The following is an 18,516-nucleotide window of genomic DNA, read 5'->3' as shown; positions in this document are numbered from 1 at the left end:
CTAGTTTCGGCATAAGGAATTACATATTTTACATGTTTTGAGAAGTTCAGAATTTCATATGAATCTCTCTGATTATTACAATTGGCCAGTTTCAAGGGAACTTTATCAAAAACAACCTTTGCCCCTTCTGTCAAAGGGCAACAGGGGCGGTTGTACCCCCACACCCCCTTCTCTGACGTCCCTGGAAATAGAAAAAGGATGTTCGAAGGAATATTTATGAATACGAAGCAACTATAAACACACATGGTTATATCATTTTCCCATATAGTGGGCGTGTCCCGCAAGCAAGGAGGGCGTGGTCCCAATTCTAAAAGATTTTAGCTATAGTCACCAAAAATCCTGGATCCGCCCCTGACATGTACATCTTAATGCCAAGTCCACCAACGCTGTCGGTGGAAGACAGAATAGAAACAATCCATCAACAACAGCAGCCTTATTCAGCACCGATATAGTGACAGATCCAGCGCAGAGGAAGCAAATTTTGCCAAGACAAGGCAGATAATATGGTCAGAGGTCAGCCACCTATGACGTTGAATAAAGGGAAATTGCCACGTAAAAATGCCATGGCTTTTCCAAACACATTTAATCAGGATACTTAGAGATTCGAATCAGATTGAATCAAGATCAAGAATAGAATAAGAGATTGTGTTTAAGATTTGGCATGTGTTTATGGTCAGGCTAGAATCATGCATGAAGAATAATTCCCGAGCAAATGCATAACACAAATGGGAAATTGCCAGTAAGCGCTAAACTTAGAGAAAGTTGATTTTCAGGAGAAACCTCTTTTGAGACGGATTCCTAATATAATTTTAAAAGTTGACTGTCTCATGTGCGAACGGTGCGAGCGTCTAGATCCGCCCCTGGATCGAGCGATGGGTTGTGCCACTACAACCTTATTCGTTTAAAGTGCAGTACAAGGCAGGAAGTGAGAACCCTGCTGATTATCTATCCAGACACCCAACCAGTCAACTATCGCGAAAACAAGAAAGAATCGAGGAGGAGTATGTAAACATGATTACGAGTCACTCTGTGCCTATAGCTATGTCGCTAGACGAAATAGCGAGTGCTACCAACACTGACAACAAAACATTGCGAGCTGCTATACGAATAAATAGATTATATTTATTCGTATAGCAGCTCGCAATGTTTTGAAGATGGCGAGCTTCTGACCATTTAAAGCTTTTTTGTGCAATCAACGATGAGCTCACTGTTCGTTCAGTTATACCGAATCACTTCAGCAATGAGCTATAGATATCGCCCACGAAGCTCACCAAGGTCTTTTCAAAACAACCTGCCATGAGAAAAGGTATAGTTCCTAGGTATGGAAAACCTTGCTCAGCATAGCGTAGATTCGTGCATTACTTGTCAAGTTGTCGGTAAATCATCGCCACCAGAACCTCTGCAACAAACTGATTTTCCTAAAGGACCAAGGGAAACTGTTTATATCGATTTCTGTGGACCACGAAAGCATCAATTGTCATTCCGAAACTGGACAAAATATATTCCGAACATAGCATACCACTTAAAAATAAAGACAAGCAACGGTGAAAGAAGGGTTAACACAATATGCAAAAATGTTCGCTATAAACCATAAATCAGTGATACCTATACGGGCGCAGGCGAATGGAGAAGTCGAACGCTTCAATCAGCCTCTTATCAAGGCCATACAAAGCACAGTGGTAGAAGGAAAGGAGTGGCAGCAAGAACTGAACCGTTTCTTCCAGTATCGTTAATACACCCCACAGCACAGCACAACGAAAATTGCACCATCAGAGTTGTTATTCAACAGGAAAGTGCAGGGAAAATATGCGATCCACGAAAGCATCAACTGTCATTCCGAAGCTGGACAAAATATTTTCGGTACATGGCATACCACGTGAATTAAAGACAGATAACGGTCCACCATTCTCGAGTGAAGAGTCTGCACGATATGTAAAAATCCTCGGTATAAACCAGAAACCCGTCACACCTTACTGGCCGCAGGCAAATGGAGAAGTCGAACGCTTCAATCAGCCTCTCAGCAAGGCCATACAAAGCACAGTGGCAGAAGGAAAGGAGTGGCAGCAAGAACTGAACCGTTTCGTGCTCCAGTATTGTATTACAGCACACAGCACAACGAAAATTGCACCATCAGAGTTGTTAATCAACAGGAAAGTGCAGGGAAATTTCCCTACTTTAGAGAACCATCGCGTAATAAATCGACACAAAGATACTAGAATATACGAGGAACGCAGTCGTTCATGGCAAGAAACATATGCAAACAAACATAGAAAAGAACGGAAGAGCAACCTTCAAGTTGGAGATACTGTTCTTGTCCGCCAACTGAAACGGGACAAATTAACGACACGAATCAGCAAACCCCATACAAAATCGTAAACCGTAAAGGTACGCAGATAACTGCAGAAGACAGTAATCATCGCCGTGTAGCTCGCAACGTATCATTTTGATAAACTGGCTAACAGGCTTAAAAATAGCTAAATCTAGAGAAACTAGAGAAAAGTTACCCTGGGTACCAGACTCTCTATTTTATTTTATACATAGTGAGTCTGGTACCCAGGGTATTGCAACGTATACCTTCTGGGTGAAAATTTGTAGTTTCTTGAAAGCTGAGTATCATTTGCCATTCAAGCATGGAAATTTTATAAAGCTGTAAGCAGTTAAAAAAGATATTGAAGAAAAAGTCCATCTTTGAATTATTTCCAATATGTTTATTTATAGATATTTACACCGCATCCATAAGCACACATATTTGGGTTGGGGGATAAACAAGAACCACAGGGCGTATCGAATCGAAGCAGCTACAACACAGATTTTTTCAAATTTTTGCTTGATAAGGGGGCTTAATAGCTAAGGGGCCTTAAAAGAGAGGACGCTTAATAGAGATTTCACTGTATTCTATGCTTCGATTCGATTAATATGTTAAAAATGATACGATCGCCCATTTTTCTGAAGAAACTCTGATTAATATTTAATTCCGAACTAGCGAGTTTAAAAGCAATTCTTAACAGCTTAACACAGTATTCAAGCCTGTTTGCTGGGATGCCGTTAAGATAAATTTAAAAAGGAAAGGTCAAAAAAGCGTTTAAAGAAAGGAAAATTTCAATTTTAAAGTTTTTTATTACTGAAACAAGTAACTTTTTGGGACCTGAAAAAGCCCGAAGGCGTCCAAAAAACGACGACAACAACAGCAATAACACCGAGAAACAACTACAGCAACATAACATAACTGCTCATGATCACGAAACTTTCGAGGTGGTACGGATGGTTGAAACTTCGCAAAAAGGACGTTAATTTCATGGAGCGCTACCTGGATATCAATACCAACAGTCCAAAATGGACCTCAAAAAAGCTCGCTGTTGTTTTAGGCCTGCCTGGAGCACTGGCTTTAGCTGCTTTTATCTGGTTGTTTAGAAGAGGCGGAGGAGTTGCGAAGAGCGAAAAAACCGGCGATTCGAAGTCAAAAAGAATAAGAAAGGGTAACAGAGAATGGATGTTAATTAAATACAATACAGTGTTTATTTTCATCTATGACCAGTCTAGTTTAGTGTCATGATAACAATAAACAATCAATTATAAGTGTTACACCAGGCGAATTGAAGCTGTGTCTTGCAGTAAAATGAGGCTATGATATAGAAAACCGTTGTGTCATTTTAGAGGTTTTAAAGGTTTATGGTGGACAATTGTACCCCTGGTTTTTTTCCTAATTTTGTAAATAAATTTTCTTTTAATGCACTTATTTTTAGAATTATTTGAAAAATTATCAAAGTTTTCATGCAAATGATGCCCAGCTTGCTTTGGAGATACTTATTCTTCCCCTTTCTGGTTTTATTGGGGCCTTACTCTAGATCTTCTTTCTCTTTAGTCCCAACATTTGATTTGCCAAAAGTTTTTATCTTGTCTTGATTTCAAGAAACATATAGGCACTGTCAATGTATTGGTTTTAATAATGTCTTGCCTCTGTGTCAAGTAACATCCAGGTCTTACCTAAATTTTAGATAAAGACGTGGCCAATTTGTAGATATGCACAATTCCTTATGTTTAGTCTTTATAATGTATATAAATGTCACAAAGGTGGTTTAGCAATAACAAAGCCAGTTAAGACCAATAGATATGGGAAAGAGGTTTTCCAATATGGGCTGGCATTGTGATAATTGTAATTGTTTAGGGAAATAATAAAGCAAGTCTTTTGTCATGTAAGATGTAGAGAAGATGTTTTTTAACAAAATCATAACTGTTAATAAGCATCAAGTTAACCTTCTTTGAAATCTTTTTTTTACATAGGTCTGCCACCAGGGTTGATAAATCTTGGAAACACATGTTTTATCAACTGTCTTCTCCAGGTATATGAAATTTTAGTCCCATGTTTCCTTCATCTTATTGCCACCATCGTTACAATCTTATAGCCTGTATTACATTTGCGGCACTATTTGATTTGTAGTGAATTGTGAATGCAACAAAGGTCAACATTATGTTAAAACTAACTGCTTTATCGATTTGTTTTGAAGTAGCTGTTTAAAGTTTTGGCATTTTGCATATCTGATATGTATATGTAGTATTATTAGTTATATTTATATACATGTCATATCCCAGGGGGCAGTCATGTTATATTGCTCCTCCTGGGTTCTTTCCTTGTAATGTAGTTTAGTAGTTAGTGCGTACTGTTTTAGGTAATTTGTTGTGTAAGCTTTTATACCAAATATATATATATAAAAAAAAAATCTTATATATGCATAACTAGGTTCCATTACTATTAAGTTTAATTCCTTCAACTAATTCCGATAAAATTTATTTTGATAGCTTAAAATTTCTGAAAAACATTCACAAGGCTTGCCCTAGTTAATTACAAAACAGACTGTTTTGTATGCAATCTGGCACCCCATTAATAAAAAAAAGTCAGTCAAGGGATTAGTTTCAAAGTACTTTTTAAGATTGAAGTACTGTAGTGTCAATTCGACTCTTAGCTTCAAAGGCAGCATACTTTGTTGTTTTACACAGTCACAGTCATAAGCTATTAACCTGAATATAATTTCCTAAATATCTTTTCTCTGACTTGATGTATGATATGATGCATGATTTGATATTTCATTTCTTAGACCTTGAGGTCTTAATGTTGTTAAACATTAAGAGATAAATGTACATATGATGTTTTGAAGACCAAGTGTTGAAAAGCTGCTGTAAAAAATTTTTATAATGTAAACTTGTTTTTAGACAACAGCATGCACTCAGTTTTAATCCACACCAAATCATTGTCTGAAGTCAGACACCTGTTTATCTTTAGGTGGCATTGATTATTTTAGAAAATCTCTTTTTCTAGGCTGTAGCTTCATTGAATAATTTCTGTAAGTGGATTGATGATTTCAATCAAGACAAGGACAAAATATTGTTAAGCAGTTTGAAAGAAATTATTCCAGGTAAAGCCTTGCTGCTATTGTTTCTTAATTCATTATCTGATAATTATACTCTGAAAGGTTTTGGGCAGAAAATACTTCAGTATAGGATGTTTCTGCTTTTCAATACTTTTTATTTCAAATGTTGTTGTACCAAATGTTTTTTAATTACTCCTTAATATTTGATCAAATAATGAAAGCCACTGTTTACTGGTTTGCCAAAAAGTTCTTGATGCGTACAGTCAGAGCTATACACAGTTCCTAATGATCACATTAAGTGTGAAACACGGAGATGCAACCCAAAACTATCCTTTTCTATTTACCAAATAGCATGATCAAATAATGATTCAAGTCTTTGTAACATTAATATAGACATGTATATGCATTGCAGGAAGTCCACTTTTCTGTATAGCTCAAGTAAAATTATTTTCAACCGCTCAAGTAAATGCTACACTCACTTTGTTTATCTGGATAAAGTATCTGTTCACTTTAAAGACTCATTGCTAACAATGAGCCATTGCGCTACGCAAGCATCCCATAATGCATTTTCAGACAGTCTGAAATCAATTATGGTTAATCGGTTAAGTTTACTGCCATTGTTTGGATTGTCACCTGGACAATTTACCACCTTTGCAAAGGCTCATTGTTAGCAATGAGTCTTTAAGGTGCATGCAGCCTTTTTTACCTACTGTTTGTATTTCTTATGTTGTTCTACTGTGTTTTGATATTAAGCTTGAATGAAGAGGCTTGTAAAACACTTACAATCGCTTGTAAAGTAGCATGTAAAAGTATATATGATAATTTTTTTCTGCTTCCTGGGCAATAGGCTTGACAAACTTTACAAATTTTCCTTATAATTTTTTTTATCTTTATGATTTTCTGGCCAGATTTCTTCTTTATCAAACTTGTGCTAGTTTTATATTAACTTATCATTTTTTACTCTATACTGAGGTTTTCAGCTTTATCTTAAAGGAGCAGTCAATTTGCAGAATCAATGTTATAAATTATATCATATTGTTGGATGTAAATCTATCTTCATTTTCCTTTACCAACTAGCAGAGAGAGAACTCAAAATATCAAATTTTCTATCTCTAAATATACCCCTACTCAACACTTTATATGCTGTTTATTTACTGTCTCTGTAAAAGAAGTTTTGTCCTGTAAAGGGGCAGATTACTTTGCTTCTTTATGTGATTTATATTTTGGTACTTTTTCCTGCTTTTCTATTAAAATAATTTTTATTAGCTATTTTTATTTTTTTAAGTTCTTAACAACAAAAGAGGTATTGAAAAAGATTTGTTTTCTGCAATGGATGTAATTGAGTCATTGAGTGCACATGGATGGGTTGGGACATTACAGCAACAGGTGTGCAAAATATTTTTCTCAGCACTAATATATTATTTGCTCCATGATTGAGTGATTAAAGTAACTGCCTGACCTAAGTAACTTACAGCAAACACTGACCTGAAAAGAATTAAGACATTGTGCTGAGAGTTTTCAGTTCAATTCCTTATTCTGTATCCTTGACAACTCATAGACAATCTTCCTCCCTGCTGCTCTATTAATTGCTTTCCTTCTTTCTTCCACTGCACTAAGGCCTTGTCACTGGGTACTATTTTTAATCCAATTCAATCTTGGTTTGCCCCTTTTAAGATGGTATGTAAAGAGGTGCTGCTGAGAGTATTAGGGACCCAAAGAATCCTGGGAATGGGAAAGGCTGGACATGGTTTAAATGTATTACTTTGATATACAGCCAAGTATAGAACATCTTTATATGGTTTTATTCACCTACATTTCTCTTTAACAATGGGAGTTGGGTATCTTCAGTAAGGTTCCTGATGTATCCTGGCATAATCACACCATGAAATTTTATCATTTTCAAAAATCCATAACCCAATAACTGAATTAAATGAATAATTTTTATTTACAATCATTTGATTTTAAAGGGAATTAGCAGACAATTTAATCCAAACAACAGTGTGGCAAGGAATGAAAATGCAAATTTGGATTTATGTAGTCTATTGATCCTGTGAAAACAAACATATCCATGATTGTGTACTTGTATTATTGCCTTATTGTTTGCAACCCTCCTCTTTTGATTTTACTCATCAGGTTTGGTTCCTTCTAATTCAATATAAACTATTGGAATATTTATTTTAGGATGCTTATGAGTTTTTTCAAATATTGATGTCAACTTTGGATGATGAGCTTGTAAGTACTAGAGTGCTCAATCTTCTACAGTAAAGCCTCCATGCAATAAAAACTTGTAGGGTAAGATTTACAGGCCTGGCCATTTGAGGAGCCATAGCTCTAGCTCCTCTTCAGATGATCCTAAAATGCTGTAAGGGAGCTACAGATTGCTCTCCTTGAAATCCATTATTCCTTTTGTTTTTATTCTTATTTAGCTAAAAATAGCTCACCTGAAAATTACTGGAGTGCTGTTTACTGGTCCCCTGCTAAAAGTCATATCGCTGGGACTGATTTACATTAGATATATCAAATTTTGCATTTATATGTCAATAGAATGGTAGATGGATTGCAGTAGAGACATCAAAGATAATCAAAGACCTCACCTTGGAGTAGTTGCCCTTTCCAGTTCTTGAGGTTTTTTGTGCCTTTTTGATTATTTTAAACTCAGGATTCATTTTACTTAGATTTTAGATTCAGAGGATTGTCCTGGGTTTTCTTGTGAGGTAAATATGCTCTGTTCACCTTTTGGATATTTTTCAATGTTTCATATGCATAAAGGCGTTCCTTTTTATCTAACATAAAACTTTTATTTACTGTATGATGTTCTATTAATTCCATCTCAATATTTATTGTTTATGCAATCCAATTTTAAAGGAAATTACTCTCTATCCATCTGTCATGTAGTGCTTAACGCAATATAGGTTGACCTTCTTGTGCTTTGGTGTGTAAAACAGACCATTGTAAGTTGCATCCCTGAGTTTCATGCCAGGCAACTGTTACTATGTTAACCCCAATTTAGTCACAATTTATCCTATATGAAGACAGTTTACCTTTGAAGAGTTAAATACAATTTTCTTCATTGTAGAGGGAGAATTCAGAGTTCTTAAAAAACGTCTATGGCAGAGTTTGTCGAGAAATCCCAGGTAGCTGAAAGAGATTCTTCCAAATATTTCTGAAGCCAACTTTGATGGGACATATGAAATCGTGTCAAAATGGCACAATAAAGTGAAAACATATCAAATCATTTAAGGATGTAAACAATTTTTTGGCCGTACAAAATTTTAAAATTGCTTTAAAAAAGCAAACATTTTACGCCATACTGATAGCTTTCCATCTGACACTCCTCAGAGAATAAAACGTGAGAAGAAGGGTATGAAAGAACAAGATGTAAATTTTATGTCAAGATGTAAAACGCCAGCATGTGACCGATTTAATTCTAAGAAAAAAACGAAAAGACGAAAGTAGATGAAAAGACGACCTGGCTCTGCCTATTATCTGAAACATATCGTCATTAATGACTTTGACACAAGTATATGCAAACAAGGCCTTTTTAGAAAGTAAATATGCTCCCAATGCCAGACAAAAATATGTTTGTCTTTGCTTTTACAAATCAGTTTTTGAAGCCGTCTTAGAACCCCATGCCTGATCAAGGTAATAAGCAATTTTAGGCAGTATTCATACTGTGGTGTTATTTGCCCCTGATTTACTTTTGCTTTGAAGTGATTATGTATGGTTTTTATGTATGTTCAACATGGCACTACATATTTTTTTCATCTCATAAAAATATCTATGCTTTTTTAGCGAAAAATTTGGCATCACCCTCACCATTTAAAGGCATCCTAGCAAATCGAATGACGTGTTTGAAATGTGGATATCAGGTGTGTTATATATACATATTTTTACCTTCATATCTACGCATATTCTTGCTGGTGTTTTTTTATATTACAATATTATCACTCAGTGAGTCTAATATTATAATTTGTCAATCCTGTGTTGGACAAAACCATAGGATTTCTCCTACTTTTAGAATTTAATGTGGATATTCATAATTAAACAATGGAACTTGTTTGAATATAGCATGATAACGGCAATTTTGTATTACTGTTGCTTTTTCATTTTAGTCAGTTGGCTTTGATCCATTCGAAAGTGTTTCCGTCAGGATACCAAAATTCACTGCTCTGGTATGACAAATGTACTCTTATCTTGAAAATTTTGATTATCCATTCAGTTTTTATTCTTCTTATGTTATCCTGGTACCCTTATCTTAATGCCGGTAAATGCTTATATTTGACATCATTATCTGTTCTTGTATAGTACAAGGGATCCAGCATCTAACAAGGGATCTAGCATCTAACAAGGGATCCAGCATCTAACAAGGGATCTAGTGTCGAATATACTTTCCTTTGTCTGCTTGTAAGATTTATCAATATTTCTTACAAGCAGGTCTGCAGCCATAGAAGATTAAGCCTGATAAGTAATTATTTTTACCCCCTAATGCTCTGTCCTCAGTGATTCTTATTTAGCGTTTCAAATCACCGCTTTGTATTTCTATTTAAGGCTGGCGCAAAATTGGAAAACTGTATTGCAGAATTTACAAAGAGTGAACATGTTGATGATGTCAATTGCCCTGGCTGTACTAGGAATGCACGTTCATCCCGGCCTGTCAAAAGCTCGTTTTCAAAGCAGCTGTCTTTCGCTAAGGTCAGTGTCACGAATTTCTCGGACGGGGGGGGAGTGGGATGAAGGGGGGTTAGTGAATTCAGGCTTTTGAATGAGACGGTATAATGTAAAGATCACATTATTTTTGTATCATGTTAATTGCGATAAGAAAGGGTTCTAAACGAAGTCTTGAAACTTTCAAGTGTTGTTTTGCCCTTCCTTCAAACTCCCTGAACTTTCTTGCCGATATTGGATATTAGCTTTGCTGTGATGTATGGCTCGTTTGGAAAATGTATTTCTTTTAATCAGTATGACAGCTATGAAAGGCTGCTTTGAAGGGTTCAGTTTTCATGTTTACGTGCCTTAATCAATTATCCGACATATGTAAACTATATCTGAATAGAAGGCTGCTATGAACAACCTGTAGTATTACTTCACTGAGATTTGAATGACATGTTCGCAAATGCATGTTATGCCTACGCAGAATAAAAATTCCCAAGAAACAGAAGAAATTTCCCGAAGTATTATTGATATTGCTGGCATTGGAAGGATTTATCGATAATTGACATTAGAAGTTTATCTGGTTGTAACGAGGATATAGATAGTGGTTTAGGGGATATCTAACTTGATAAAGCTGTAGATATTGTGCTGTTAGTTACGACTTTATACTGAATAATTTGCATTCCATTAATTTCTATTCCAGCTACCGAAATGTCTCTGTATACACATCCAAAGGAGCTACTTCTTACCAAATGGCTACTCGTATAAAAACAGTCAGTTCGTACGCTACAGTGATATCATAGACTTGAACGCATATCGATACAACACATTCGCCTATAGCAACAGGCTGAAGAGTCAAAAGACATCTTCACTAGAATCGCAATCTGCGGCAAGTCTTCCTTTAAGAGGCGGCAGTAGCAACTTTCATTTGGAGCAAGCTTCCAGAGACTCATATTCCTCGAAGTAAGATTCCAGAGCATATTTTCTGAAGACAATGGCTCACTTAATAATATTAATTTAATTTGATGTTTCACAAGTTTTGCTGCCATTACCCTCTCTGTGCCTTCCATATACCCTTACTTTCTTTTATTTAGCTTTAACCCACCGCTTCATCAGCCTATTGGATTTCGGAAGTATTTCAGACCCTTACCAACGAAATGAACCCTGTAATGGTGAGGCCGGTCTCTTCTGCCTTTCTTTTGGGATTCTTCATTACTTTTGGGAGTCTTTCTTTGCAGGTCATGTTACCGGCTGAATGCAGTTGTCGTTCATATTGGAGATACTTCCAGTGGGCATTTTGTTACATATAGACGAGCTGTTAAAACCGAGGACAACTGGGTCTACTCTTCAGATGAATACACGAAGCCCGCATCGAAACAATCCGTACTATCAAGTAATGCATATTTGCTTTTCTATGAAAAAAATAGCTGATAGCCAATAGTAACGCGTGCGAAGCTTGTTATAGTTCTGAGTTGCAGTTAGATCTTAATTTTTAGAGGCTTTGTTTATTAATTTTGTTGGCAAATAAGAGCATGATGGCTATTTTTGTAATATGCTATTGTTCTAATAGCTGTAAATATTACTATTGTAATAAATTAAAGTTTGTTTGAATTTTGTTCAGTAGGGCCTCTGAAACTAAATTTTGTGTATCAAAATACAGCAGATACATGTTAGGGTTAGTAAGTATTAACATACCATGTGTTATGTTGGTGTGTCATCAAATTTGACTTCATTGGTGTTTTGTCTCTGCTTTCTGATAAGAAAAAGCCATTGCGGTCGCTTGAAACAAGGAAGACCCTTGTGAAGATCCAATTTTAGTCTTCGGTGATCAGTCATCATCAGTGAGGCCTTATGAAGAAGTAAATATTTTGATGAAATAATTAAAGAGAATAAAAATATGCATTAGCGTTAAATAACTATAACAATGAGTTATAGTTATAAAAATAACTATATAATAACTATAATCTAAAATGAAGAAGCCATATTGAACAGTTTGGTTCATTACCTCGTTATTGTTAGAAAGCATGGTTAACTGTGAAGTAACCGAACATATTCTATGTAGCTTTTCTTTTTGTGATACTTGGCCAATCAGCATGCAAATATATAATAGCCATTAAGGAAAATTAATCTTGCCCAGGGAATCGAGCTAAGTATAGCGGTTGCTTATCCTTTATGGTCAGGAGCAAGACCTACCTAAACTCGTATGTTTTTATAATTATTGATAGTGAGAACGAGGTCTATTGAAACGTAGAGCTGTAGACTTCCTTAACAACCAGATTTTATCCGCAAGATTCATCATATTTGATCTTCCAAGAATTGGTAGATAAAGGTGACATAGATAAGCAAGTAGAAATGATAGAAAAATGAGGTATACTAGACTAGACTAGACAAAATAGTGGAAAGAAAAGACGAGGACGCATACTACGAGAGCCCCTTCAAAGACTTGTTAATTTAGAGTTGATACATTCGCTTGTAGTTACTCATCACTGAGACAATTCTATTGAAAAGTAAGCGTTTTTCATTCAAACTTTCTTATTTATCAAACAAGTCCTTTAAAACGGTACCAAATTTTGAAGAGGTTGCCTTAAAAAGACATTGGTGCTGCAAGTTTTCAATAAGTAGATGCAGCTTTCACGCTAAACAAATTCGTAACAAGAACTCTTGCCCTAAATTGCGAAATACCCAGTGATTACTGAGTATTTCACAATTTAGTGATCAGTGATTTCCAGCTGTATTTGGCGAGATGACCACGATAATTCGTTACGGGTTCAGGTAATCATACGCACGATGGTCACTCAGCGTTACCAGTGTTTGAAGAGAACCCTTAACTGTTTATAAATAAAATCAAGGTATTCTATAAAGTGTTGCTTTACATTGTCAGAGTCATTTTTCTACGAGCTTGATGTTAAAATGATTCAAACAGACAATATCGCTATTTTTAAAACAGTAATTTTTCTCATATTTGTCGTTTCTGCTGCTTGTGAGCAAACATGCAACGGGCTGGCTGGCCTTTGTCAATTGAGACTTAACCAAGTAACTTTGGCAGGTACACACAATTCTGGTGCCGGGTTCGATGGACATCTTTGGTACGGCAGTGGAGTTAAGGCCCTAAGTTGCTTCTACCGTAATCAAGGGTCCAGTATAACCGGGCAGTTGGACTTAGGAATCAGGTACGTTGGTGAATAGCTCTGCAGTTCATAAATAAGACTACCAACTTTTTCTCCCTTAATTAAATGCTGGATAATTTGCCCAATGGTTCCCAGTTGATGTAAAGGTTTAACGAGATACACTAAATTTTTTTATAAGAAACAAAGGTCGATGTTGATTACTCCAGTTTTTTGATGTTCTGGAAATTTCAATACTCATTGTTTCTTAAGAATTTTTTAATGATGATGTCATGAATGATGTTATGAAATGTTCTGACGCTTCCATTCTGATGCTGTATTTAGATGTGGGAAGTATACTTTTATCCCGTGCGTCTTAAGTTCTAGGCCAACAGGGCAATCGTGCTCTTGGGTTTTACAAAATTTCGTTGTTCTCAGTTTTATCACGATTTAATAGTTTCTTTATTTTTTTGCTTCGAGTACTGAAGTTTCTTAAATTTTCTGACTGTCCAGTATTCGTTTCATGTAGCCAGTTTCTTATAAAAAAATGAGTGTACTCTTCGTCAAGAAAGTTTAATTTGCGCAGGAATTGTGCGAATGTAACTTAACCAGTAACTTGTTTGTCTTCTGTTCCTTTGAAGTAAAAGCATATCTCTCCAAGGTAACTTTTGAACCAATAAATGTATCTTGTATTGGACTGTATTGTCTTTCATAGATTCTATAATACTTAAAATATTATCTAAAGCATTAGTTGTTCAATATGCATTTTGCTATATCCATGGTACCGTAAAATGAATTCGCATTGCCTTATTGAGTAGAAATATTAACAGTTACATAATTGCTACACATAGAGATTTCCTCCACCTGCTGCCTGCCATGGCTTTAGAACAAACTGTTTTACCAAGAGTGCACAATAATCATTAACCATAAAACGCGCACAAGTACATTTATCAACAGTTACCGAGCTCGTAGCCAACCATGAAAATGAAGGGGGTCTGCCCAAGGATGAATTTTTAGGGAGCCTGCTTGAACTAGGATATTTCTTGAGAAATGGTGGGAAGTGGGTTCAAGACCTGTTTTTATAATATTAATGAAAATCATGATTTCAAAAACAATACTGATGTATTTGGTTTAAGAAGCCTATAATCGATTTTTATACTATACTACGCCATCAAATTCTAGTAGGCTAATGTGAACGAGAAAGAATTGTTCTTGAGTATGACTCTCTCTGTAACTTAGAAACTTTCAGCCAAATTTTGAAAACAAGACATAAATCTGTTACTGGGGCATTGACAGGGCTCATGGAAATAATAAAAATGAGAGATTGTGGAACACATGGCCAGAATTTTCAACAAAGTGCCAATCTCCTGAAAACGCGATTTCTTTCGAGAAAGAGGTAGGTAGGCTAGATTTTCCTTCATTAGTTGAAATCCTCTCCAATCAGTCCTCGCTGATGAACCTAGTCATTAATTCTTTCAAGCGGTGAAAGTTGGTAAAATGGATACGTCTGGATATTTACTAAAAAGTCACCTTTTACCATTGTGCCCCTTTGGACCTAATTTTTGAAGCTGCAGCTCTTAAAAACTACGAGGAGGCTCTATAGGTATACCATGGAGAGTAATCTTTTTCATTAATTTTTGTGTATCAGTTTAAAATGTTTTAGTACCGCAAAAAGTGTTTTTGTCTATGAATTTTTTATTTGCATTGCTCTTGCAGTGTAAACTTTGGTTCCTATATCCCTGAATTAAAAGCAGATCGTTTCATCGATGATTAATGCCGTGTATTCAAAGAATAACTACGCAAGGTAGCTTTGAGAAACAATTGTTCTATGATCAGCAATTACTGAAGATATTCAGAATATATGTCTAAACAGAAAGCGTCAAAGGTTAATGCCAACAGCAATACATGTTTACATAGATCGCTTCTTTAACTAGGGAACGCTCAATAGATTCCTTCCTGACAGCTTTTCTTTCTCTAAGAGCAGGACCGGCGAAACCTATTTGAAAGTGGAGGGGCTTCAGTCAATCGATTTTGACTGAAGGAAAATCCGAGGCAATATATTTAAGCTTTGTTTAATCAATATGTACAATTTTAATAAAAGCAGAAGAACTGTAAACTAAAATAAAAGCAAATTAAGCAATTTGTACACTTAGGATATTGTTTTGTAACATCTGATCTTAAATATTTCGGAAAAAGATGCTTTTAACAAAAAATCTGGATTTTAAAACTTTGAAACTGCACTGGTCAAAAATAGTTTAAATAGAATTTGTAATTGCGTCTAGATTGTCTTTCTTAGTAGGAATGGATTATCGATACAATCAAATTTTGAGGTTTTCTTGATGTTACTTTTATAGAACACATCTGTCCATTCTTTCTTTCTCGTGTCCTCAAAAATTTTCTTTTCGTCAGTTTCTTTCCCTTCCACATCGCTAGCGATTTCTCTTTTTTTTTGTTATGTTTCTGAGAAATTTGTTGTTAGCTAATAGACCTTGTGAGCCAAGTTTAGGCAATAGAAAAAAACGAAACTTAGTCAATTTGTGTTGGCACCAAGTTATTCTGGATCAGGTTTCTCGATCTATTTCCTAAGCCAAGCTGTTACTCGCTGTGCAACTTAGACAATGGCCGATTTCTTTGATCTTATTTCCCATATTCAAATTTATATATGTCTTCTATGGTAAAGACATAGCACCTAAGCTAAAGCTAAAGGCATATGTAAGGGATTACTAAGCACAGTTACTTACAGAATGAAAGAAAGCTTAGCAACCAACCGTTAGCAACCAGCGATAGCCAATTTGATCCTTTGAAGAAATACCGTAATATCGATTGATTAGAGGAATTTGCAAAGTGATCCCAACCCAGCGCCAATGGCAACTTCGGCATACAGGACTTGGGGGTGAGGTGTTCTAAGTTATAGCCCCCTAGAGTCGAATAAATCATCAAAATTGATACCAAATCGGGTGAAATAGGCTTTGGAAACAACAAGGACCAGCGCTCTTAACCTTTCGCTGCTCTCTTGATTATATGTCCCTGTATTGATGAATATATTTTTCTAGCTATCTAGCAAGTGCTTAAGATAAATTTCCTATGTTACTTGGCAGGTACTTTGACATCGATGCGTGTTGGAATAGCTACGAAAATGCTGCCTATACTTGCCACATGGCAGCATATGGTGGCTCAATCGCGAAAATGCTCGATCAAGTCGATGCATGGATGAATAAGAATAGAAAGGAAGTTGTCGTTCTTCATTTCAATAGAGACTACGATAAATCAGAGCAACCTGGAAAAATCGGTAGGCTTTCTTACATTATTACTGTTATTATTTTATTATTGCATATTCATTATTATTGCATAACTGATAGATCATACGCATATTGTAGAAAGAAATGATTCAAGAAATATTCAGGGTTTTCAGAGTGAAGGAAAATGGTGACATATCAAGATGACCGTTAGTTTACACTAGTTGCTTGTTATTAAACATCTTTTGGAACTTTCCAGTCCACTATCGTAATTTCAGAAAAGATTCATTTCACCAAACTTTCTTTTGCCAAAGACAGAATTTTAAAATTTTGCTAAAACTAACCAAGAAGTCATTGAAATCGTCGTGAAGTAAAAAATATGTATTGTTCTATAATAATTTCTATAGTTTAGAGAAACTATTTGTTTAAAGGTAATCAAAATGCACTCGAAATTTACATTATAAATAGGTTGCTGAAGTAATTGAATCGAGAGAGTTTCTAATTGACATCAGGACTCTGGTTTCTTGCTTACCATAAGAGGTATAAGCAGTGTTTTGCAAGCATCTCTTTAAAAAATGATTTACTCTTTGGAAACAAAATGTGTCGTGTAGGATTTGAAAATTGCTAGAATACTGACCTGTAGGAAGAAAAGCTTGTGTTCTATCAATCTGTGGTGGTGTCAAGGGGTAGTATAGGGGTAATAATCCCCACACTTTCGTCAAACATCGTTCACATAATTCTTCTAGTAATTGATAGAAATGAATAAGGCAGGGGTGAGTCACATTTTTTAAGATTTGTCTAAGAAAATTACACCAGGTATGAAGCACTGAAATGAGGTAAAAAGAGTGTTGTCTCATTCGTCTCGTCCTCCCACTCTGCAGTAACTGGCGCTACTACTGTTGCATGTTTCTTATTTATTCATGTCTAGGAAAAGACATCATAAACAAAATAAAAGCTCGATGGGAGCCAACTCAGCAGCGGCTAAGCTCGAAGGAACTTTCTGTCCAAACGAATTACTACGCAACTCTTGGTAGAGCAGTCACAAACAATCAAAGAATCTACATTATCATGCATACTGAACTATCAAAATCAGCTACAGAGCCATGGCTTTTCTGGCAACATTACGTGGGGTACACATGGCATTCAATGTCATTCATAGCGTCGAATCGCTGCATAAATCTTGCTGATAAAGTTGCCGAGAACTGCTTCACAGAGGCAAAAAAAGGAAGATCACTTATAAGGCTTGATCTCTACCTGACATATGGCTTGTGTATTCATGATCTTGCATCGTGGTGCAATACCAGAATCAGCCCTGCAGCCAAAACATGCCGAAAAAATGCAAGACAATTCAATAAAACCGTCAATTTCATCGTCATTGATTACGCTGATTCAGAGGCAGGCAAAAAAGTAAAAGATATCGCAAAGAGGGAAAATTTGGACAACATAAAATACTATCTAAAATAGATAGCTGCTTTGCTGTTTTGTCATACTGTTGTTGTTGACAAACTCTATTTCAGTATAAGCCAATTTCTGTTTCAAGTTTGTGAATCTTCTTGGAAAGGTGAATTTATCTGCATTTTGTTGATCGTTAAAAGAGCTATCCAGCTTCTAATTTAATCCTTCCAGACCAGAATAAAAAGGAAACTAAGCAGTTCATGCTTCTCAATACGAGTGAATGCGTTTTATAACTACCAAGAATCCTCATAGCTCAGTGGATTAAAGGGGGGCAACTAGGGGCAGCTGCCCCTCCCTCAACGAGTTGAAGCAAATCTGGCGCCCCTTTTTTTGGAAATTTTTCGCCCCTTTTGAAGAATGAGAATCAGGTGAAATAGTATCTGAGACCGATAGGCTAATATGCTTCAAGGATTACCTCAAATTTATGTTATTTATTCTGAAAATAGATCTGAAATTGTTGTATACAGCGTACTCTCGTCACAGATTTCAGCGCCCCTACTATCGACTGCCCTCCTTCAAATTGGCTCTGGATCCGCCCCTGTCATAGCTTGCATCATCTGAAAATCTTTTTTGGTTGAAAATGATTTACTCTTTATAAGTTGTATATGATAAACTTTTTTGAAAAAGTCAGCTGATCGAAAGTGAAAAAAAGTTAATGTTGTTGTGTTGTCTTGTTGATGTTGTTGAAGTTGTGTTTAATTGATG

At 35.8% G+C, this 18,516-nt stretch overlaps 3 protein-coding genes across 4 annotated transcripts in view; 2 read left to right on the top strand and 1 right to left on the bottom strand.

Annotated features, from left to right (window-relative positions):
• LOC135683675 (uncharacterized) overlaps positions 1 to 18,516 on the bottom strand; it is a 100,011-nt gene that overhangs the window by 55,301 nt on the left and 26,194 nt on the right. Inside the window, exon 3 of one of the 2 annotated variants that reach the window (XM_089109362.1) lies at positions 11,712 to 11,864. The gene's annotated coding sequence lies outside the window, so the exon portion shown is untranslated. Of the gene's footprint in view, positions 1 to 331; positions 1,853 to 11,711; positions 11,865 to 18,516 lie in introns of those variants that run through there. The other variant, XM_089109363.1, reaches the window with a different exon arrangement.
• LOC135683669 (ubiquitin carboxyl-terminal hydrolase 30) lies at positions 3,142 to 11,708 on the top strand. Its single transcript, XM_065198986.2, has 12 exons — positions 3,142 to 3,476; positions 4,282 to 4,340; positions 5,315 to 5,411; positions 6,652 to 6,752; positions 7,548 to 7,598; positions 8,042 to 8,080; positions 8,443 to 8,500; positions 9,159 to 9,235; positions 9,479 to 9,538; positions 9,915 to 10,058; positions 10,720 to 10,979; positions 11,255 to 11,708. Exons 1-12 carry the CDS (start codon positions 3,233 to 3,235, stop codon positions 11,445 to 11,447), a joined length of 1,383 nt encoding a protein of 460 aa, XP_065055058.2. The 5' UTR covers positions 3,142 to 3,232; the 3' UTR covers positions 11,448 to 11,708.
• LOC135683671 (uncharacterized) lies at positions 12,537 to 18,277 on the top strand. Its single transcript, XM_065198992.2, has 3 exons — positions 12,537 to 13,186; positions 16,219 to 16,409; positions 17,285 to 18,277. The coding sequence occupies exons 1-3, from the start codon at positions 12,927 to 12,929 to the stop codon at positions 17,818 to 17,820; spliced, it is 987 nt and encodes a 328-aa protein (XP_065055064.2). The 5' UTR covers positions 12,537 to 12,926; the 3' UTR covers positions 17,821 to 18,277.

Source organism: Rhopilema esculentum, chromosome 7 (assembly GCF_057945365.1).
Source record: "Rhopilema esculentum isolate cy_ngs chromosome 7, ASM5794536v1, whole genome shotgun sequence".
Classification (NCBI taxonomy): domain Eukaryota; kingdom Metazoa; phylum Cnidaria; class Scyphozoa; order Rhizostomeae; family Rhizostomatidae; genus Rhopilema; species Rhopilema esculentum.
The sequence above is the reverse complement of the archived record's forward strand: the minus strand, read 5'-3'. Positions and strand labels throughout refer to the sequence as shown.

Bases quoted from the DNA above. Each gene is read 5' to 3' on its own strand.
- LOC135683669 (XM_065198986.2), top strand. From the start codon at position 3,233: ATGATCACGAAACTTTCGAGGTGGTACGGATGGTTGAAACTTCGCAAA. The intron at 6,753-7,547 runs GTGTGCAAAATA...TATTTATTTTAG, and splicing joins TTGGGACATTACAGCAACAG to GATGCTTATGAGTTTTTTCA. The intron at 8,501-9,158 runs GTAGCTGAAAGA...ATGCTTTTTTAG, and splicing joins AGTTTGTCGAGAAATCCCAG to CGAAAAATTTGGCATCACCC.
- LOC135683671 (XM_065198992.2), top strand. From the start codon at position 12,927: ATGATTCAAACAGACAATATCGCTATTTTTAAAACAGTAATTTTTCTC. The intron at 13,187-16,218 runs GTACGTTGGTGA...GTTACTTGGCAG, and splicing joins CAGTTGGACTTAGGAATCAG to GTACTTTGACATCGATGCGT. The intron at 16,410-17,284 runs GTAGGCTTTCTT...ATTCATGTCTAG, and splicing joins AGAGCAACCTGGAAAAATCG to GAAAAGACATCATAAACAAA.